This window comes from Euleptes europaea, chromosome 4 (assembly GCF_029931775.1).
Source record: "Euleptes europaea isolate rEulEur1 chromosome 4, rEulEur1.hap1, whole genome shotgun sequence".
Lineage (NCBI taxonomy): Eukaryota > Metazoa > Chordata > Lepidosauria > Squamata > Sphaerodactylidae > Euleptes > Euleptes europaea.
Window position 1 is genome coordinate 19,694,929 of NC_079315.1, and position 22,926 is coordinate 19,717,854.

General features: G+C 49.3%; 1 protein-coding gene across 1 annotated transcript in view; it reads left to right on the forward strand.

The window, feature by feature from the left end:
• Positions 1 to 6,936: 6,936 nt before the first annotated feature.
• SLC49A3 (solute carrier family 49 member 3) overlaps positions 6,937 to 22,926 on the forward strand; it is a 42,139-nt gene continuing 26,149 nt past the window's right edge. Inside the window, exon 1 of the mRNA XM_056848260.1 lies at positions 6,937 to 7,068. Within this exon, the coding sequence (XP_056704238.1) occupies positions 6,937 to 7,068 (132 nt within the window). The remainder of the gene's footprint in view (positions 7,069 to 22,926) is intronic.

A 22,926-nucleotide genomic window follows, 5' to 3' on the forward strand; every position in this document is an offset into this window, starting at 1 on the left:
AGGAAAGTGTGGGTCCAGCGAGCAACGAACCACAGGGAAAACTCCATGCATAAACAACTTCCATGTGTACTCCTGAGTCACATGAAGCTGCCTTATACTGAATCGGACCACCAGTCCATCAAAGACAGTATTGTCTACTCTGACTGGCCACCTCTCTCCAGGGTCTCAGGTGGCTATCTTTCATGTCACCTACTACCTGATCCTTAGAACTGGGGATGCAGGGGATTGAACCTGGGACCATCTCCATGCCAAGTTCTACCACTGAGCCATGGCCCTTCCCCATTGGTCCTGACAGCATAGTGGCTCTCATGAAACCAGAGCAGTTTGGTTCATGCATTTGCTCTCTTGCACAGCCTCATACAAGTTGTAGTTGATTCCCTCCTTCATAGCAGGACGGCAGAACAACTCAATGCCCTGCTGTCTGTAAGTGGGGTTAGAAATCTCCAACAGCGCATTACGTGGTATCAATAAAACTGGATCAAGACCAGGGGTTTTCCATCACAAGATGTGGATAAGATGAAAACCTTACTTCATCCATTAACATATTAAGGGGATTAGACAAACCACTTTTGTTCAGAACTCCAGCCAATCTGGAACATGATTGCCCTCCTTTACAAGCATCTTGACAGCCTTATTCGAGTCCAACAAGATTTGGGTGGGGGGTATACGTTTATGACCGTCAAAGCTCTCCCTTCGTCAGATACAAGTAGGAATAGAGATCCTTGAACCCTTACATCCCAGTCTGAAGGTGGAAGGGGTGTTGCAAAGAAGGGAGTCAAGATGCAAACGTATAATGCAAAATGTAATCATCTTGATTAGAGCAGGGGGAGAAATGCTTGGGGGCAGAAAATTAGCATCTGTAGTGAGATATAGAGCCCTGTGGTGCAAAGAGGTAAGCTGCAGTACCGCAGTCAAAAGCTCTGCTCACGACCTGAGTTCAATCCTAACGGAAGTTGGATTCAGGTAGCCGGCTCAAGGTTGACTCAGCCTTCCATCCTTCCGAGGTCGGTAAAATGAGTACCCAGCTTGCTGCTGGGGGTAAAGTGTAGACCACTGGGGAAGGCAATGACAAACCACCCCGTAAACAAAGTCTGCCTAGTAAACGTCGGGATGTGATATCACCCCCATGGGTCAGGAATGACCCGGTGCTTGCACAGGGGACTACCTTTACCTTACCTGTAGTGAGATAAGAATCCTATTTCCCTATGCAACCCTAGGGGGTCCATTGTTCTAAACTTTTGAATTAATTCAAGTCCAGCAATCTCACATCGTCATCTCCCCTTGAAGTTTCTCTGTTTGAGGCCTGCCACTTTTAGGTCAGCAACGGAATGACTTGGAAGATTAAAATGCCCCTTCACTTGTTTTTGAGTGAAATTCCTGAATCTGCCTTGTATTGAATCAAACCATTGGTCTATCAAGGTCAGTATTGTCTACCCAGACTGGCAGCAGCTCTCCAGGGTCTCAGGTTGAAGTCTTTCCCATCTTTTTTGTTTGTTTCATTTTTGTTAACTGGAGATCCCAGAGATCGAACCTGGGAGTATGGGATCTTATACATGCCAAGCAGATGCTCTCCCACTGAGCCCCAGCCAAGTGCATGTTCCTGAAATGCTTTAAGCACTGTGTAAGGCACATTCTAACACATCAAATAAGTAAGGAGCTTTCTAACACATCAAATAGGTGACGGTTTGCCCCATCGGCAGAGTGACACATGTATAAACATTGCACTTAAGAATGCCAACAGTAGGGGGTGCACAATGACTATACGGCTGAGCAGTAGCTCTGTAGAAATGCAGTCATTTCTTTTTTCCTTGTGCCAATCTATTCGTTTTAATTTTTTTAAAAAAAATTTAAATATAATTTTATTCACTCTCAAAAGGGGTACAGAAAAGGAAAAAAGGGAAGAGACCGGTAAGGGAAAGTTATACAATTCGTTTTGTGTCTATGCCCGTCACTTCTTGAACACACTAACCTGGCTTGTGACTTCAAAGATGTAAAATTACGGTAGGAACTATCAAGGGGTTCTGTTTCCCTGAAAATAGGGTAGGGGGACTTCATCTATTGCACAGGGCAGCAAGAACGGATAGTGAAAACTGCCACTTTTCTCCCCACCCACTTCTCTTATGAGAGCCAGCGTGGTGTAGTGGTTAAGAGCGGTAGTTTGGAGTGGTGGACTCTAATCTGGAGAACGGGGGTTTGATTTCCCACTCCTCCACATGAGCGGCGGAGGCTAATCTGGTGAACTGGGTTGGTTTCCCCACTCCTACACATGAAGCCAGCTGGGTGGCCTTGGGCTAGTCACAACTCTCTTCGAGCTCTCTCAGCCTCACCTACCTCACAGGGTGTCTGTTGAGGGGGGGGAAGGGAAGGTTATTGTAAGCCAGTTTGATTCTTCCTTAAGTGGTACAGAAAGTCGGCATATAAAAACCAACTCTTCTTCTTCTTCTTCTTCTTCTTCTTCTTCTACCACCACATCTAGGCCCTGTCAAGAGTAGGGGGAATAACACATTCTTATTCCACTGAAGGAGTTTTGCCCATTGCTATTATCCTGAGTTGAAAAAGTGTTGCTTTTCTTCTTCGAGGAGAAAAGGTTCAGGAGAAAGTAGGATTTAGAACTAAGTACCATGTTCAGGAGAAGGAGCTAACAGAACGCGGTAGTAGTAAAATGACATCTCTTCTGAATGCAGGTGGAGGGTCACATTTTGGGATGCTCCCCTATATTCAAAAGTCCCTGCAGGTAGAAAGGAGAGCAAGGAGAGAGAGAGAGTGGGTAGAACTGTTATGCCTGCTGTGCTGTTTTTCTAGTTGCCTGGAAGTTTCTTCAAATGTGAAGGAACCTCCAAAGATGAAATCCACAAGCTACAAGCCCTGTTCATATGTTATTGTGAATGCACATACACCCTCAAAATATCTGTTTGTATGAAGGAGCCAATGCGTGCTCACTTTCTAAATGAAACCGGGGACCAGTAAATGTGAAGTTTCAATCACACATTCAGCTGTACATGCGTTGAATGTAACATGAGAATTACTCAATGCATATAAACAGAAAATTCAAGTATACACTGTGCACAGATTGTACATACATTCACTGTAACTTGTGAGCAGGGCTGAAATGGTCTAATCGTAGAATCCTAGAGTTGGAAGGGGCCATACAGGCCATCTAGTCCAACCCGCTGCTTAATGCAGGATCAGCCTAGAGCATCCCTGACAAGTGCTTGTCCAGCCTCTTCTTAAAGACTGCCAGTCTACCCACTTCATGCACCACCTTGAACTCCTGGGAGGAAGGGCAGGTTAAAAATGGATGAAATAAATTATTAGTTCACATTTAGATGCTACATATTAATAAAGAATAAAATGGAACGCCCCTTCCCACATGTTTACAATCTAAGAAGAGATTTTTAAAAATAAGAATGAAGAAAAGGGTGAGGAAGGGAACAACCCTATACAGGTGTACTCGGAAATGAGTCCCAAGTTACTTCATGGGGCCTCCTCCCAGGAAAGCGTCCTTAGGATTGCACTGTCATCCTTTTCAAACTTTCGAAGACACAGGAAAGCAAGTGAGAGCTAACACAGCATAATAACTAAGAGGATGAGAGCCACAGGCCGGGAAGCCCTGAAATCTCATCTGCTAGTTTACAAAGCAGTGCCTGAATTCTCAGCCGAAGCCTTCCCTCTGTAATATGGGGAGACCCAGGTCCTGCCATTCAGGGCTGTTATAAGAACAGTGTTGAGACACTGTGTGTGATGTGCTGTGAAGGCGCCAAAGGGGTGTGTGTGTGTGTGTGAAGTCACATTTTTATTACTCACGAGGGGAAGAACCACTTCCTCTTGCTGAGTGATATCCCTGGTCTTTGGTGGAGGGAAGAAATACTTAGCACCCGTCAACTTCTCCCTTGAGCTGGCTACAGAACAGGGCTGTGGTGGGCGCTGAAGGCAGGACAGAACAGTGTGCCCATCTACCCTTCAATAGGGTTGCCATCTCCAGGTTGGGAAATGCCTGGAGGTTTGGGGGGGGTGGAGCCTGAGAAGGGTGGGGTTTGGAGAGGGGAGGGATTTCAATGCCATAGAGTCCATTCGCCAAAGCGGCCATTTTCTCCAGGGGAACTGATCTGACCTGGAGGTTGGCAACCCTACCCATCAAGCCTCACCCCAAAAGAGCCGAGCGAGTCCTTTTTTTTGCCCCCCGCCCCATTTGTTCGGCTTTGTTCTGAGGCTGATGCAGACGAGTAGCAGGCTGAAGACCTGGCTAGGTGGGGATCATTCCAGATGGGTAGCCCCGATCGTCTGTAGCAGCAAACAAAACAAACAAAAAAACACTACCGAATGTATTCCAGCATAAACTTGTTGACATGTAAGACTGCACATTGGCAAGCTGATGGAAAAGATCTAAGTGACAGCCAGGTGATTGGTGATGTCACGTGACAGCTCAATGACTGAGCAGAAAAACTGGCTTGCACTGGACTGAGCTAGATGGTCCTGGAGACAAGGCAGCCAACAGTTGATTGGCTGGGAGACTATGCCAGTTATGTATATAAGTGTATCATATATGTATTTGGTTGTCGGTTGTGAGAAGTGGATGCTTTGCGAAGCACTTTGACACTGTGAAATAAAATAGCACTTTTGTATACGTGCTGACTCTGCAGTATTCACTCGCCTCTGGGGTGTCTGATACTTCTTCCAAACACCAACAAAGCTCTCCTGAATGGGAGCTCACTTGATCTGACCCATGGAGCGTTCATTCATTACGCAGATGTGTTTGTACTAAAAGCTGCCCTGGTTACAGAGGAAGAAAAGAGCAAGAGCCCAGCCGCACCTTAAAGACTAACAAAATGCCTGGCAGTCTTTAAGGCGCTACTGGACTCTTGAGCCATTTATGCATGAGAGGTTTTGCCTTGGATTTGCTGCTCTGTAGAAGCATATTTTCCCCATCCGAATTCTCAGAACTTTATGCATGGGAGGTTTTTGCCTTGGAGTTGGCGCTCCCTAGATGCCCATTTTTTCCCATCCGAATCCTCAAAACTCGACAATAAGCCCCCGTGCAGAGTTTTGAGAATTCAGATGGGGGGAAATGTGCATCTAGAAAGCGGCAAATCCAAGGCAAAACCTCCCATGCATAAATCCATGACAGACTAACACGGCTACCCATCATGATCTATCTGGTAACATATAGGTCATCTGACTAAACGAGGGCTGACTCTGGGGAGTCTTTGGGGGAGGGAACACGCCTCCTTAGTAGGGTTGCCAACCTCCAGGTACTGGGAGAAACAAAGACGCCACTGTACACGTATCTGGAGATTTGGAAATCAGTACAGGAGCGAAAATAATTTAAACAAAGTGCAGACATTTTTTTATAAGCTACTACATGAATATAAAGACAACACAAGACAAAGTGTACACAAAAGACCTACAAAAGACCTACAAAAGCCATCTATAGGTGTTCATATGTACAATAAGAGTAATTTATCAAATCTTTCAAAGTTGTCTCAGATATGAGTACAAATTCTTCTTTTTGAAGGCAGTTATCATGTAGTAGGATAGAGGCCGCCAAATTATAGATGGCTTTTGTAGGTCTATTGTGTACACTTTGTCTTGTGTTGTCTTTATATTCATGTAGTAGCTTATTAAAAAAAATTGCACTTTGTTTAAATTATTTTCGCTCCTGATTTCCAAACCTCCAGGTACTAGCTGGAGATCTCCTGCTATGACAACTGATCTCCAACCGACAGAGATCAGTTCCCCTGGAGAAAAATGGCCGCTTTGGCCATTGGACTCTATGGCATTGAAGCCCCTCCCCTCCCAAAACCCCGCCCTCCTCAGGCTCCACCCCCAAAATCTCCAGGTATTTGAATGAATGAAAAACCTTTAATGGCGTAAGTAATATTACAATTGTTACAGAAGGTACATAAAATATGCAGCCATTAAGATAAAAGCATAGGCCAGTAAATTCCAAAAAATAGAAATTACAAACTTTGGGCGTTTTGAACTTTCATCACATCCACTAGAAAATTGGCAACATCTACAGCACTGGTCCGTGGACCCCCAGGGGCCCGTGAGAACTAAATTAAGGTCCGCGAAACAAAGTTATAAACCCATAATAAATTAATATTTTCAATTAAAAGTTCTCTATTATAAAAAAACATATCCAAATATTATTCTAAGTTTAATGTTTAACTAACAGTTATGATTAAAGTTTATTTTCAAATCCTCGGGATTTTTATTTCGGACCTTGGGGTCCCTGCACCGAACGAAAAAGTCCTAGTGGTCCCTGGTCAAAAAAAGGTTGGGAACCACTGCTCTACAGTAACCTCCGGATCGGAATCATTTCATTTCATTTCATTAACCTTTATTGGCATACCAAAAGACAGAGATAAAAAAAAAAAACAACCCCAATATACCTCCAAAGAATCATTTAATAAAAATGGAAGTTTTGCTCGTGTAGGTAGGGGATATTTGGAAAGAAGCCCATTTTTGAACCATTTCCCACGGGGGAGCTCCAGGGATTTCCCAACCCGGAGCTGGCAACCCTGCGTCTCATGGGCAAGGGGCCCCACTTGCCATCGGGCAAGCGGACACCGACGGCCAGTCCGCCCCTGCATCAATGACCCTGGCAGGAGCAGGCCGGCGCTAGGACCCCGCCGCCGCCGCCGCCGCCGCCGCGGGCGGGCCTGCCCACGAGGAAGTGCGGGCTGCTCTGCCCCGGCGCGCTGCCAGTCTCTCGCCCGCGGACGGGGCGGCGCGGCGGGGCTGCCCTTCCCGGGGAACCGGCTTTTCCGGGCCCCGCCGCCCCATTGAGCAATGGGCTGGGGAGGTCCGGATGATCCGGGCACAGCCCCGCCGGGGAGGATGCGCTGAAGGCGGCGGAGCCCGGCCACGTGGGCAGGCGGCTCCCTGCCTTCTCTCCCCCCCAGCCCAGCCAAGCCTACCTCGCAGGGAGAGAAGATGGACGTGGAGGTGGCCGCCGGAGCTGCCGAGGAGAAGGGCGACCCGGCCCCGCCGGGCGGCTTCCAGGTCTACAAGAGGCGCTGGCTGGTGCTGGCCGCCGTCTGCCTGCTCAATTGCTCCAATGCCATGGTGGGTAAGGGGGCGGCGGCGGCGGGGGGGGGGGCTTTGCTTTCCAGCTTTGCAGCCCCCCTTGGGGTTTGCCCGGCAGGCCGGTCCTGCCGGCCCGGAGACCGCCTTGCAAACTCGGGATCTTGCCCGGACGGTCTGCTCCGGCCCTCTTATGCAGGGCAGGTTTCGCCGCTCTCGAGGTGGACGCTGTGGCTCACTGGTAGAGCATCCGCTTGGCACGCAGAAGGTCCCAGGTTCGATCCCCGGCATCTCCAATTAAAAAGGACTAGGCAAGGAGGTGATGGGAAAGACCCCTACCTGAGAGCCATGGAGAGGGGCTGTGGCTCAGTGGTGGAGCATCTGCTTGGCATGCCAAAGGTCCCAGGTTCAATCCCCAGCAGCTTCAGTTCAAGGGACAAGGCAAGTAGTTGATGTGAACCACCTCTGCCTGAGACCCTGGAGAGGGGCTTTGGCTCAGTGGTAGAGTATCTGCTTGGCATTGCAGAAGGTCCCAGGTTCGATCCCCGGCATCTCCAATTCAAGGGACCAGGCAGATAGGTGATGGGAAAGACCCCTGCCCGAGACCCTGGAGAGCCATGGGGCCGTGGCTCAGTGGTAGAATATTTGCTTGGCATGCAGAAGGTCCTAGGTTCAATCCCCGGCATCCCCAGTTCAAGGGACTAGGCGAGTAGGTGATGGGAAAGACCCCTGCCCGAGACCCTGGAGTGGGGCCATGGCTCAGTGGTAGAGTCTCTGCTTGGCATGCAGTAGGTCCCAGGTTCAATCCCCGGCATCTCCAGTTCAAGGGACCAGGCAGGTAGGTGATGGGAAAGACCCCTGCCCGAGAGCCATGGAGAGCCATGGAGTGGGGCCGTGGCTCAGTGGTAGAGTATCTGCTTGGCATTGCAGAAGGTCCCAGGTTCAATCCCCAGCAGCTTCAGTTCAAGGGACAAGGCAAGTAGGTGATGTGAACCACCTCTGCCTGAGACCCTGGAGAGGGGCCGTGGCTCAGTGGTAGAGCACCTGCTTGGCACGCAGAAGGTCCCAGGTTCAATCCCCGGTGTCTCCAGTTCAAGGGACTAGGCAGGTAGGTGATGGGAAAGAACTCTTCCTGAGACCCTGGAGAGCCGCTGCCGGTCTGAGTAGACAAGACTGACTTCGATGGATCAAGGCTCTGATTCAGTATATCGGTTCACTTTCCCCATCCAGATTCTCACAACTCAACAATAAGCCCCCACGCAGAGGTATTCCTCTGTTACCAGATAGATCACAATGGGTAACCGTGTTAGTCTGTCACTAGCAGCAGAAAAGATTTATTAATGGGAGGGTTTGCCTGGAATTTGCCACTTTCTGTGTGTGTGTGTAAAGTGCCGTCAAGTCGCAGCCGCCTTATAGTGACCCCTTTTGGGGGGTTTTCATGGCAAGAGACTAACAGAGGTGGTTTGCCAGTGCCTTCCTCTGCACAGCAGCCCTGGTCTTCCTTGGTGGTCTCCCATCCAAATACTAAGCAGGGCTGACCCTGCATAGCTTCTGAGATCTGACGAGATCAGGCTAGCCTGGCCATCCAGGTCAGAGTTTTCTAGATACTTTCTAGATACACATTTTCCCCCGTCCGAATTCTCAGAACTCAAAAATAAGCCCCCATGCAGACTTTTGAGAATTTGGATGGGGAAAATGTGTGTGTAGAGAGCGGCAAATCCAAAGCAAAACCTCCCATGCATAAATGAAACCAATGGCTTGCGCCGGAGTCACTTCTGTGTCGAAACAGATTTGTCCTGCAATTTCCTGGGAAGGGAGCTAAAGCAGAAGTCCGGCGGCTCCTTGCAGAAGGAAGCCCCGAGACGCCCAAAATAACAAGCCTCAGTGTATTCGACTTACTCTCAGGTAAAGCGTGTGTAGGCTGCAGCAGCCTGTGAGCACGATCCTAAGCATGTTAATTCACAGGGCAGTCCTTTGCTGAGCCAGTGTGGTTTGAGGATCGCAGAGTCTCTGGTTCAAGCCCCCCCCCCCCCACTGTGCCATAAAGCTCACCGGGTGATCTTGATCCAGCCCTGCTGTCTTAGCCTAATCTACCTCATAGGGTTGTTGTGAAGGTAAAATAGAGGAGATGGTGCAGTACAGTGTCCAACTCCCGTGCAAGGGCTGTCAGGTTCTTAATTTTAAAATAAATAACTGGCCAGTCCGCTCAACCCGCTTCACTCCCAAATGTCCGCTGAATCGTAACTGCAGTCTGACCTCAGGCTCAGCTCTGGAATCTAGTTTTGGCAGTACATCAGGATCCTCTGCACATGTGCAGAGTGCCTCTTCTTTATTGCTGAGCAATTACAGTTGTGATGTAGGGGGGCACCGTTCAAAGTTGAGCCCCCTACCCTCCTCGTTTTGCAAATCAACCCTATTCGCTCTAAAAAGAAGCGTGGATTTAAAAGAAACGAAACAGTCTGCGCTTTCACACATGCCGAATAATGCACTTTGTCAGCTTTCAATGCACTTTAACGACCGTTTGCAGATGGATTTTGCCACTTTACACAGCAAAATCCAGCTGCAGAGTGCATTGCAAGTGGATTGAAAGTGCCTTATTCAGCATGTGGGAAAGCACCCTAGTGTCTTCTTTGGTTCTGATTTGTGCGTGGAGCGCGTTTAAGAGGCAACTGCATGAACAGGGAGTCTAGGATGTTTGGGTGGAGGTTTTTTCCCCGTTTTGTTAGCAGTGCACTTTTCACAGACTGGGTGGGGCATGGTCAGGGAGATAATGAAAAAGAAACTTGATCAGCACATAGCTGTGCTCCGTCAGCCTTTTTAGAAGTGACAAAATTCCAACAGTAAAGGAGAAATGCCCTGGCTGTAGGGTGATCGGCGATGTCTGAAGGGAGCTGGCGCACTTTCCCCTCGAGGGAAGGCAAAAAAGCCTGCAGGGCTGTGTAGTTCATCCCACGAGACAGCAAAAGGCGGGATTTAATGAAGGAGTGGGAAATCCTGCACGATGGCCGGTTCTTCTTCTGCTCTCAAAGTATTAGGATGGGGAAGACTGGCAATTAAGTTGATTGGCGGGCAGGCAAGTCAGATCTAACAAAGGGATAGCCCTAATCCCCAAGGGGGGGAAGAAAACCCCCAAGTCAAGATGCCTGTCACTCCCAGGGAACAGCAAAGCCGAGAAAAAGACGCGCCAGTCGAATTACGTGTAACCCAGACCCAAGCAGCGGGAGAACCCAGTTCGAATTTGAACTCAGCCCTGGGGATCTGGGGCTAGTAATTTTCTCTCTGCGCTCCCAGTGAATGTGTTACGCTTCGAAGTGTCACTAGACTCTTGCTTTTGTACAAACAAACCAGCTCAGCCTCTCCTCTGGCTTTGACACTGCAGAGTTCGGAAGGGCGTGGTAGTGGTGGAGCGCCCTGCAGGAAACAATTATTATGTCCAGGTGTTTATTTACATTGTCAGTCCTGCTAGGGTGATTCAAACCCTCTGGGAAGTGGGTCGTGTTATCTCGGCAAGCCATTTACTCTCTGCATGGTCATGTGACACGCTATCTCTGGCATTTTGTAACAACAACAACTTCTTGCTTGCTTGCTTGCTTGCTTGCTTCTGCCCTTACGGCTACCCTGTCGTGCATCACACCTGCTACCTGCCAAACTTTCTGACTTGTCCCTAGGAACATTAAAGACGAAAGAAACGAACAAGAAAGAAGCAAAGGGGTTTAGGCAGGAAAGGGGGTGAATGCAACAGACAAAAGTTAATTTGGTCTGGGATGGGTGAATGGTCTCTCTTGCAGCTCCCTCCCCTAATTCTTTCCCTCACAATCGGGACCAAAAATGCCAGCACATTTCCCATTATATCTCTACAATGAAAAGGGCTAAAAGCATTACTTAAAAAACGGAAAGCTGGGAATGTAGAAAGGGAGCATGGCATATTTCTGAGGGGCCATTGGCCCCGTATGCCCCCTGTAGCTGCAGGCCTACATGTAGCAGTGGGCTTTGGCCCACAAAACCTACGCCAGAATACATTTGCTGATCTTTATGGTGTCTCAAGTCCCTTTTTGATTTTTGCTTCTCTGTCGTAAAGTAGATGCCTCTTGGGGTTACAAATAGCTTTGACCTTTTGCTTTGTCCCCCACCCCTATATAAAGCTCCCTGGCTTGTTAGTAGACTTTGAGGGACGGACAGACCAACTTGAGCCGAGGTCTCACACTCACAAGGGTAGCCTTGCTGTCTGTACTGAACTGTAAAGGGGGTAAGAAGAATGCTCCCCCCTTTCATGTGCTGAGGGATTGGGGCAGGCTGGCTCTTTAATGTGCTGTGCAAATTCCCACGGGCCATTGCCCTTGAAGATCTGTTGGTCCAGGAGAAAGCCGAGCCAAGTGGGCTCCAAATGTGCCATTCTGTCCAGGCATCATTGCCTTCTGCCAGCCAGCTGTCATGACTCAGTGCCAGTGGTGTAGTGGTTAAGAGCGGCAGCCTCTTGTTTTTGGCAAAGATTTTTAGAATCTGCTTCTAAAAATGTTTTTTTAAAAAAAAAATCTGGAGAACCGGGTTTGATTCCCCGCTCCTCCACATGAAGCCAGCTGGGTGGCCTTGGGCCAGTCACGGTTCTCTCCAAACTCTCTCAGCCCCACCTACCTCTCAATGTGTCTGTTGTGGGGAGAGGAAGGGAAGGCGATTGTTAAGCCGGTTTGATTCGCCTTAAAAGGTAGAGAAAGTGGGCATATAAAAACCAACTCCAACTCCTCCTCATCTTCAAAAGAGGACAAACAGATCATTGTTTTTACTAACAGGAAGAGAGCGTGCAGATTAATATTTGTAAGGAGGAACAAAGTGTAGAGCCAAGTGTCACACATCGAGGGAGTGCAAAAAGTAGGGTGAGCACTGGAAAAAATGGGGACAAGTCAAGCAATGCAGGGCAAGTGGTGCCAGAAGCAATGTGAGGTATGCACGCTTAAATGGCATTCCCATTAGGCAGGTACTGGTACATGCGTGGGTGGCTCAGCCTTTAGCTAAGCCAACGATTCTTGCCTGCATTTGACGGTCACTGGAGTAGCAAAGGTCAGAGTTCATGGGATGGAAACAAACATCCATTGCCAGCTGGGAAATGTAAAAACAAAGCAAGGAATGAGTCCAGATTGTCCAAGGTGGGCACATTTTTGCAAGAAGGAGTTAGCGGCTCTGTCGGTCCCAAAGAAGCAAAATCCAAGAAGTCACAACAATATTCATGCAATACTTTTATTAGGACCAGTCATGTTGCTGGTCCTAATAAAAGTACAAACTTTGAAGTTCAACGGCACTCTTCTCAGGCTGGCTGTGGCAAATAAATAAATAGCTTAAAAAATTGTAACATCAAGCCTAATGAGTAGGGTTGCCAGCTCCGGGTTGGGAAATCCCTGGAGATTTTTGGGGCGGAGCCTGAGGAGGGCAGGGTTTGGGGAGGGGAGGGACTTCAGTGCCTCTATCAGCTGGAGATCAGTTGTAAGAACAGGAGATCTCCAGCTACTACCTGGAGGTTGGCAACCCTAGTCATACAGTCACAGCCTAACCTGGCTTTAGGATTGTTGTAAGGATGTAATAAGAGGAGAGTCTGACGTCAGCTTCTTTAAGTCCACATTGGGGAAAGGTGGGGTATGAATGCAGTAAACAAATATCAAACCTTTATTGCTCATATTTAACTGCTATCATTTACTACTAAAGGTGAAATACACTTCGTCGCACCCTGGTAGCTTGATATTTATTAGGCATAGGGCACCGGGATCATGTGAGGTAACCAGGCCCAAAATATAATTTTAAAAAAATTAATGATTAAAAGTATATGGCTGCTCTGGTCATTTAGCTGGGTGCTTGTAATGCATTTACACCTTGGGACTTTCTTTAAAGTGACTGTAATCCCGGGGAAGAGTCAACCCCTCTGCTAGTTTGCTCTCCTAATTAAAGTCAACACAGCATGGGTGAAAACGCACGGTTGCTTTATCCTCCTTTAATCCCTGATTCAGCCAGGATCGAACGCGTGCGTTTCGCCTAATGTGAGTTCGATCCTGGCTAAAACGGGGATTAAAGGAGGATAAAGTGACCCTGCGTTTTGGCCCCGAGTGATTAAAATACGGAATTGGCTGCCAAAGGAAGCAGGGACGACCACAAACCTAGACAGCTTTAGAATCAGAGAGTTGGAAGGGACCACCAGGGTCTCTGGAATTCCAAATTGTGTCGCGGGGTGGCCCTCCAAGTGGAGTTGGGACAATCCTCCCTTGAAGCTCAGGCTTGGATGAAGGCCTTTTCTCTTAGTTACAATTATACACGTCAACGCCCAAGAGGGCTACCTCGGATGGATCACAGGCAGATTCTTATGCCTAGAGAGACTGTTGGGATAAACTTGTAGAGCAATGACTTCAACTTCTCAACCTGTCCTTGGACTCCCTTTACCAGTCACCAGACAGAAAGCTATGAGCACAACTAAGAAACATTTATTTAGGTACAATTACCATAGCACGCTCTATAGAGCACGACGTGTTTGTTCTACCCAGTTGTTCTCCCCAATTTATTCTTCCATCTGGTCAGCTTCCTGACTATTGTTCATATTTGACTGTTCCACAGTATGGGCTTTCCTTTATGTTGGCACGCCTAAATGCTTTACCATCTAGAGTCTTGCAAAGGAGGTATCTTAAGATAACCTACTCTAATAGAGTATGTGACTGTGGTGTAGGTAGTATAGGTACTCAATATCATGTAGTTTTTGAATGCAACTATTTTACTGAGGCTAGAAATCTTTTAATGCCCAAAGTCACAGGAAAGGAGAATCCCCCCCAAGCATCATAAATAAGGAAGGGGGAAAGCATCCATTCCATTTTCAATATGCTGGTACCTCAGGAGCCCCTGGGAGTACCGTATATACCCGCGTATAAGCCGACCCGCGTATAAGCCGAGGTGCCTAATTTCTCCCCCAAAATGGGGAAAAATTAGGCACCCGCGTATAAGCCGAGGGTCGGCTTATAACCCCTCCCCCTTCCCCCCCCCACAGGCTTACCTGGGCTCCCAGCAGCAAGCGGCGCGGGTCTGGCGGCGGTGCGGCCTGGCGGGGGCAGCCTCCCTGCAGTTGCAGGGGGCCGCCCCAGGCCTCCCCGGCCGGTGAGAAGCGGCGGCGCGGCGCGGCCCGGGGCAGCCTCCCTGCAGCCGCAGGGGGCCTCCCCGGCCGGCAAGAAGCGGCAGCCCGGCGCAGCCCGGGGCAGCCTCCCTGCAGCCGCAGGGGGCCTCCCCGTCCGGCGAGAAGCACCGGCGTGGCCCGGGGCAGCCTCCCTGCAGCTGCAGGGGGCCGCCCCAGGCCTCCCCGGCCGGCGAGAAGCAGCGGCGCGGCGCGGCCCGGGGCAGCCTCCCTGCAGCCGCAGGGGGCCTCCCCGGCCGGCGAGAAGCGGCAGCCCGGCGCAGCCCGGGGCAGCCTCCCTGCAGCCGCAGGGGGCCTCCCTGGCCGGCGAGAAGCACCGGCGTGGCCCGGCGCGGCCCGGGGCAGCCTCCCTGCAGCCGCAGGGGGCCTCCCCGGCCGGCGAGAAGCGGCGGCGCCGCCCGACGCGGCAGCCTCCCTGCAGCCGCAGGGGGCCTCCCCGGCCGGCGAGAAGCAGCGGCGCGGCCCGGGGCAGCCTTCCTGCAGCTGCAGGAGGCCGCCCCAGGCCGGTCTCGGCAACAGGAAGCGGCACGGGCCCGGCGGCAGCGACAGTAAGTTCCCCCCTCCCTCCTCTCTCCTCCCCTCCCCTACCGTACTGACCCGCGTATAAGCCGAGTTCGGCTTTTTCAGCCCTTTTTGGGGCTGAAAAACTCGGCTTATACGCGAGTATATACGGTATTATCAGATAGCCCTGGTGTTGTTAGGGTTGCCAGGTCCCTCTTCGCCACCAGTGGGAGGTTTTTGGGCGGAGCCTGAGGAGGGTGGGTTTTGGGGAGAGGAGGGACGTGAATGCCATAGAGTCCAATTGCCAAAGTGCCATTTTCTCCAGGTGAACGGATCTCTATTGGCTGGAAATCAGCTGTAATAGTAGATCATCTCCAGCTAATATCTGGAGGTTGGCCCCCCTACATGTTGTATGCTCTGCTTCGACTGGACCAGGAAGGAGAGATTGCTTTTCTGACCAATGTCGTCATGCTGCTTTTGAATTCCAAGAACCAAAGGTCCATTGTCCTCTTTCCTCCAGCAGCCGACCCAGATGCCTCTGAAAAGCTGGCAGGCGGGCCCGTGGAGACAAAAGCCCTCTTCTCTGTCACTTGGTCCCAGCAACTGGCAGGCTCTTTCTCTTCGAGGCTGCAGCCTCCTTCGCAGTTTGAAGGCTGGTTTGTGGGGGCTGCTGTCATGTGGGAGGCATCCAGTTCCCACTCTTCGTACATTAGCGAGGTTAACTGGAGCAAGTAAAAGAAGGAACTGCTGTCTGGGCAATTCATTTGCGCTGACTGGAAGGCAAGATTTTTCCTGTTTAAAACAAGTATATCAATAGCCCATAAAGACTGTAGAAGAAATATGAGAGCCAGTGTATTGGACTAGTATCTGTGAGTCCTGGGTACCCTTTGACGTTTACCAGCCCTCCCCATACTTCTCTCACCTCTGTGATCCATCTCAACGTAGAGCTATCTCTTTGGCCAGATTTAAAGTTTTGCCATCTGCGCTACTCAAAGGTAGATTTCGGGAAATCCCTCTGTTTGACAAGCTTTGCCCTTGTGAAAATAATTGTATCGAAACAGTTGGTCGCGTTTTATTTTATTGCAGTTTCTATACAGAATCTCCTGATGAACTACTAAGCCCAGTTGGTAAATAGACTGAATGTCTCAGACTCTCTTAACGTTTTCTGTATATCGAACAATCGTTCACCCCAAATATTGGAGACGGTGGCAGTTTTTAACGTTTGTTTTAAAAGCCCACCAAACAGCTAATAAGGTGGCAGTATTAACTAGCAGTATTTCTCGATGTAACTGCCTTTTAACCATATTATAAAGGGTACCTTTTAATATTTCCATTCCTTTTGTAACCTTTTGAATTGTGTTTTTATGCCAATAAAGGCATGATGAGGGTGAAATATGAGTGTCAGTGTATTGGACTAGTATCTGTGAGCCCTGGGTTCATATATCCCTTCTGCCATGAAGGCTTGCTGGGTGACCTTGGTCCGATCACACTCTCAGCCTAAACTATCTCACAGAGTTGTTATGAGGATAAAATGGAGAAGAGCAGAAGGATGTAAGGAGAGAGAGAGAAAGGATGGGTATAAATGAAGTAAATATATAAATAATTCCCCCCCCCCCATTGCCGGAGGATAATTATTTTCCTTGAGGTTAACTGTTTGCTGGAAGTATTCCTCTTAAGAGCCAGCGTGGTGTAATGGCTAAGACCGGTGGTTTGGAGATGTGGACTCTGATCTGGAGAACCGGGTTTGATTCCCCACTCCTCCACCGGAAGCCAGCTGGGTGACCTTGGGCTAGTCACACTCTCTCAGCCCCACCTACCTCACAGGGTGTCTGTTGTGGGGAAGGGAAGGTGATTGTCAGCCGGTTTGATTCTTCCTTAAGTGGTAGAGAAAGTCGCCCTATAAAAACCAACTCTCCTTCTTCTTATCTTGGAGCACCAATGACAAAGTTTCTCAGTCCAAGAACTTCTGAGACAAAGAGTCCACAGCAGGCAGGAGATGAAACTACGAAAATCACTTGAAGAAATAAACGTATGAATGAATGGTTTTATTTGCATTTAGCCATTGGCCATTACAAACATGTCAAGGATACCACAGATACATAATAAAGGAAATATAAGGTTAATAAAATTCTGGATTGATAATAAATATAATAAAACTATACTAAAATATTCATAATAAAACTATGATAACTCGATGCATTCAGATAAATAATAACAAAAAATTATGGTGGTGTCCCAATTGTCCAATGGGATCTAAGTAAAGGTAAAGGTCCCCTGTGCGAGCACCGGGTCATTCCTGACCTATGGGGTTATGTCACATCCCGACTTTTACACTAGGCAGACTTTGTTTACGGGGTGGTTTGCCAGTGCCTTCCCCAGTCATCTTCCCTTTCCCCCCAGCAAGCTGGGTCCTCATTTTACCGACCTTGGAAGGATGGAAGGCTGAGTCAACCTTGAGCCGGCTACCTGAAACCAACTTCCGTTGGGATCGAACTCAGGTCATGAGCAGAGCTTGGACTGCAGTACTGCAGCTTACCACTCTGCGCCACGGGGCTCAATGGGACCTATCAACCATTAAAATCAACCCGAAGGTTCAGCTCTCTTAGCAAGCATATTGGACCTTGTTTTCTTTGCCGCCAGAGCGCACAAGGAAGTCCTATAAGAAACAAACCCATCGGTGTCTTTTAACAAAAAATACTAATTTCTCTGCACTAGGACAAGAAATAATATTTATAAATTTCCTATAAAGTGTGACAGAAGTCTTATTCTTATTCAAGTCTAAGCCCACTGATAACACTGGAATGCAAAGAAATCCTTTCATATCGCTCAAATAGGCGAAGACTGTACGCTGAAAGGGACTCTGATTCATTGGCCGTTGTATGTGTTGCATGCCATCTCTAAGAGGACTTAATTCCTTCATTGTCGCTGTGTGTTGGGAGCTGCCAGTCAGGCCGATGGCTTGCATTAAGCTGTATTCTTTCCACACCTCTGCGAAAGGCTTACCTGCTTCGGAGGTGCCGCCGTCCTTTGCTCAGGGATTACTGTATTCCGAGTATAATGAGCTTGACAGGCCTTGTCAGTTTGCGGGAGAAGCTCTTGGCGACAGTTAAGGCTTTATTAATTTCATTTCCTTTGGCAACTTCAATTTGGGCATCTTTGTTCGCGACAAGTTGACACAGAGGGGTTCTGTTAGAGAGAGGCTGGCGATAGACCTTGAATAAAAGAACAGGCAAACAGAATGGCAGACAGCAGGTTGCCGCTTTCTGGACCATTTGAACAGTTGAGTCACGGCACTTAAATGTTGATTTGGACCCTCCTTGGCCATATGGGGTCAAGGACTTCAGCCTATTGGTATACCCATTGTTCTCCCCAGCGGTGACACAAAGCAGCTTACAACATCATTTTTCCCTCCTTCATTTTATCCTCGTAACCACGTTGTGAGGTAGGTTAGGCTGCGAGCATATGACTTGCCCAAGGTCACCCTGCAATCATCTGTGGCAGAGAGGGGATCCGAACTCAGGTCTCTGCCATCCTAGTCTGATGCTCCAACCATTATACAACACTGCCTCTCCTCAAATAATAGCAAAACTAAATTTAGCCACTGCGACTGTACAATTTGTGTTATAGCCACTTAGTTTGTTATAGCCAATTTTTGTTATAGCCACTTAGACGAGAAGAAGAGTTGTTTTTTATATGCTGACTTTCTCTACCTTTTAAGGAGAATCAAGTTGGCTTACAATCTCCTTCCCTTCCTCTTCCCTTCCTCTCCACACCTTGTGAGGTAGGTGAGGCTGGGAGAGCTCTAAGAGAACTGAGATTGGCACAAGGTCACCCAGCAGGCTTCATGTGGAGGAGTGGGGAAACCAACCCAGTTCACCAGATTAGAGTCCACTGCTCATGTGGAGGAGTGGGGAATCAAACTCCAGATCAGAGTCCACTGCTCCAAAACACCGTTCTTAACCACTACACCATGCTGGCTCTCTAAGGAAGAATCAAACTGGCTTACAATCACCTTCCCTTCCCCTCCCCACAACAGACACCCTGTGAGGTAGGTGGGACTGAGAGAGCTCTAAGAGAGCTGTGACTGGCCCAAGGTCACTCATCTGTCTTCATGTGTAGGAGTGGGGAAACAAATCCAGTTCTCCAGATTAGTGTCCACCGCTCATGTGGAGGAGTGGGGAATCAAACTTGGTTCTCCAGATTAGAGTCTACCATTCTTAACAACTACACTGCGCTGGCTGTGATCATCTGAAGTAGCTGAGTATTTCAGTAGTCACTTGGCAAGGCTTTGCTCCCTGTTAATTATCTCAATTAGAATATCTTCTAATCTTATCATTTACCATCTCTTCCCTCCCCTATAAGACCGAGTGTGGAAAAAAGAGTAACGAAAGACTAGCAATTCATTTGTTAAAGGGAGAACTAGGAGACATTTTGCTGTATCGGGGTGGAGGAGAATTTATTACGTAAGTCTTCAGAAAGACTGTCATGTAGGTTGCAGAGCAATCAAATTACTCTGTATGTTAATTATAATCAGATGAATTCAGGACACTGGAAAAATAAAAGAGATATCAGTCATTCACTGATTCAGGCAGATACGGGCTCTCTTGATCTCGTCGGTGTTGAAAAACTTCCATCCACAAAGTTTGGAACTAGAGTCCTTCTGGCTTTTGGTAGTCCTACAATCCCCTCAATGCTGTTTAAAATGCATACATTTCTTGCATCTTTAGAAATCTTTCCAAAGAGTGTGTTTTTTTAGAGGAGCCAACATGAAAATTGATACCTGATTATACTGAAATGAAAGCAGCTCTTTTTCTTTCTGAGTAGAAGAAGAAGAGTTGATTTTTACATGCCGACTTTCTCTACCGCTTAAGGGAGAATCAGACCGGCTTACAATCACCTTCCCGTCCCCACAACAGACACCCTGTGAGGTAGGTGGGGCTGAGAGAGTGTGACTAGCCCAAGGTCACCCGGCTGGCTTCATGTGTAGGAGTGGGGAAACCAATCCAGTTCACCAGATTAGCCTCCGCCGCTCATGTGGAGGAGTGGGGAATCAAACCCGGTTCTCCAGATGAGAGTCCACCAGTCTTAACCACTACACCACGCTGGCTCTCAGTTGCCATCAACAAGACAGTTCTCCTATTGTTAACTTACACCAAAAAGACTGCTGAACCTTCTCTAGATGTTTCTGTTTAACGGCATAGGGGAAACAGCTTAGGAAAAGGCGCCTCTGCTCCTCTTCCCTGCCATTCCCCTACGCTAGGGGTGGGGAACCTTTTTTCCACCAAGGGCCATTTGGATATTTATAACATCATTCACAGGCCATACAAAATTATCAACTTAAAAATTAGCTGACCAAGCCCCAAGCAGGCAGCTGCCCCAGATGACCCCCCCCCCACGCGGGCAAGCAGGCAGGCATCCAACCAGTGGTGCACTTGCCCATCTGGTGGCACAGGATGGTCTGTTGCACCAGCTGGGTATAGCCGTCCAGCCCCATGCCGGAGTTGCTCCTGCTCCGCATGGTCGGGGCCGGATTCTACAGCCGGCTCCTGTTACCTCCGCCTGCAGGGATGAAATGAGGACACACTGGCTAAGAACTACCCCCCCCCCCCGCGCATTCTGGCCCTGCCTCCTTTAACCCCTCTATTGTCACCACTTCCACCCCCAGACCTCTTATACTACAGAGGGAATACATTTCTCCATGGCCTGGGTGGGAAAGTGTTAACACAGTTTCTTGGGCAGTCCTAGCAGCTCCATAGCTAACAACCCTTCTGCAAGGAGGAAAAAAGGTTCCTTTTCTCAGCAAAACAAACTCACATCTGCCTTGAACAGAGGCTATTCCTTTCCGAGGGAGGGGGCTGATCACCAGTCTTAGATCCTTCTGAGCTAGAGATCTGCCAGGACCCACGAAGGGCCAGACCAAATTATTTCGCGGGCCTTAAACTGCCCCCGGGCCTGACGTTCCCCACCCCTGCCCTACACCGTCAGCTCAGGAATGGGCTGTTAATGTCTTTCAAACTGCACCCTCTAGAAAACCTTAAGAAGCAACTCTGGCTGTATTGGAGCAACCTGCTACCAGCTGGCACAACAAGCTGGGAGGAAACAAAGGGAAAGGTTTGCCTGTGTTTGCAATCTCTGCTGCTGGCACAAACAACAGCAAGCTGCCAGAACAGTCAGAAAGAACCTGGAACTGTCTCTGCATGCCAGTTTGTTTGGTCGCAACTGGGCTCATCCATTTCCCACAGCAGAGAGAGGACCCACCCCATACTGTCCTGTTGCAATGATTTTCAGCCTTAAGGGTTGGAATGCTTCAGTGCAGGGGTCGGCAAACCGCGGCTCCCGAGCCGCGTGCGGCTCTTTGGCCCCTTGAGTGTGGCTCTGCCGTACCAGGAGAGGAAGAAAGCAGAAAGCGCCCTAGTACTGCGCGTGCGCACAAGAGACAGCAACGGAGATTGGTAGCCGGAGCCTCCTCGGGTCTGAGCCGGCGTTTGCAAAGTGCCCTTTTTGGCTGGGGGTGGGGGAGATGCTGGTGTCGAAGCTGGGTTATGAACCGCGGGGAGGGGGAGGACAGAGTTCTTTCCGAGTGGTGGTGGGGGGTCATAGGCGTTGAACCGAAGCCCCCCCCCCCGGATCCGCAATCGGGCCCTGGTTTCCTCGGGTGCAAGGCAGGCGATGCGGGGAGGCGTCATCGGTTCTCCAGCTCCTGGGGTGCTGCGGCTGGCCGAGCCGGGCGCAAAGGTCCGTGCCAGCAGCCAGCGTCCTGCCCACTTCGCCAGCCGCGCCTCCTCCCCCCTTCCCTCTGGCGTCCGGATCCGAGAGATGCAGCCGATCACCTGCTCCGGGCCGGCCCAGCCCTTCGCCTTCCTCCCCAGTGAGCCGGGGCCATCCCTCCCCCCCCCTGCCCCGAGCCTTTGCAAGACAGAGAGACGTGGCGTCTGTGAGTCCTACAGCCGGACGGGCTCCCGAGCTGCCCCGGCGTCTCCTGGGAACTGGGCGCGTGAAGTGCCTATAAACTTCATTTATGGGAAAACATATATTCTTTCACATGTATGTACCCTCATAGCTTTATGAGGTGCTATGCTCAAGTATAAGGGCATAGCCCCAATGGGAGCTCTCCAGGTGCCTGCAAAAAGCCCGGCCTGGCAGCCAAATCAGTAAACACGCATATATATCCTGCTTGTGGGCTTGTTAGAGGCACCTGGTTGGCCACTGTGTGAACAGGCGGCTGGGCTTGATGGGCCTTGGATGCACGGGAGGTTTGGCCTTGGCTCTGCCGCTCTCCAGATGCACATTTCCCCCATCCCAATTCTCAAAACTGCACTGCGGCTTCTTTTTGAGATCTGAGAATTCGGGGGGGGGGGGGGGAATGTGCATCTGGAGAGCGGCAAATCCCAAGGCAAAACCTCCCGTACATCAATGGCCTTGGTCTGATTTCCGCTACACCTTTCTTGGGTTAAAAAAATGGTCTGATTTCCGCTACACCTTTCTTGGGTTAAAAAAATGTCTGCTCCCCCTGCCTTCAAGGTGACCCCTTGAGACCAGGGGAAAGGGAAGGGAGGTGCGCCGGAGGGTCGCTTCCAAGAGGAAGTGTCCAGGACAGCTTTTATGTTCCTGCCGCTGCCACTGCCCAATGGCGTTGACCTTGCGTAGGGGGCAAGGCGCAGGAGAATCTCCACAGAAAACACAAAAGTCTCGGGGGGGGGAGTGGAGCGGCGGACACCGCGCTTCGAGGTGGGGAAGGCTGCGCTATAGGCAGCGGCGCCCATGAGGCGAGGTGGTCGGGCCTGTGCAGGCTGAGTGCAGAAATTGCCTCCTGATTTGCGGTGGGGCGTGTGGCGGCTCTGGTTGTGGGCCTTGGAAGAGGGTCCGACGCCGCCCCCCCTTTCTGTATTGCGGGTGGGGGCGAAGGACGGGTGGACGTTGATTATTAAGAGTAAATTGAGAAGTCGTCTTATTGATGAGAACCTGGAATCGTGCCTAAAATTATAAACTTACCCAAACTTTCCAAGGAGATGCAAGGCCATTGTTCACATTAAGTGTTTGTCAGTCATTGTCATGATTTAATTTGATGGATACATTACTTACAATTTAATTTTTATCAATAAATAAGATCATTATTAAGTATGATATCAAGTTTTATTCAGTGTACCTATAGTTTAATTAAGACTTAAAACTTTAATTAAAGTTTATTAAGTTAATAAACAGTGTACCTACCTGTATAGTTTAAGTTTAAGAAATTTGGCTCT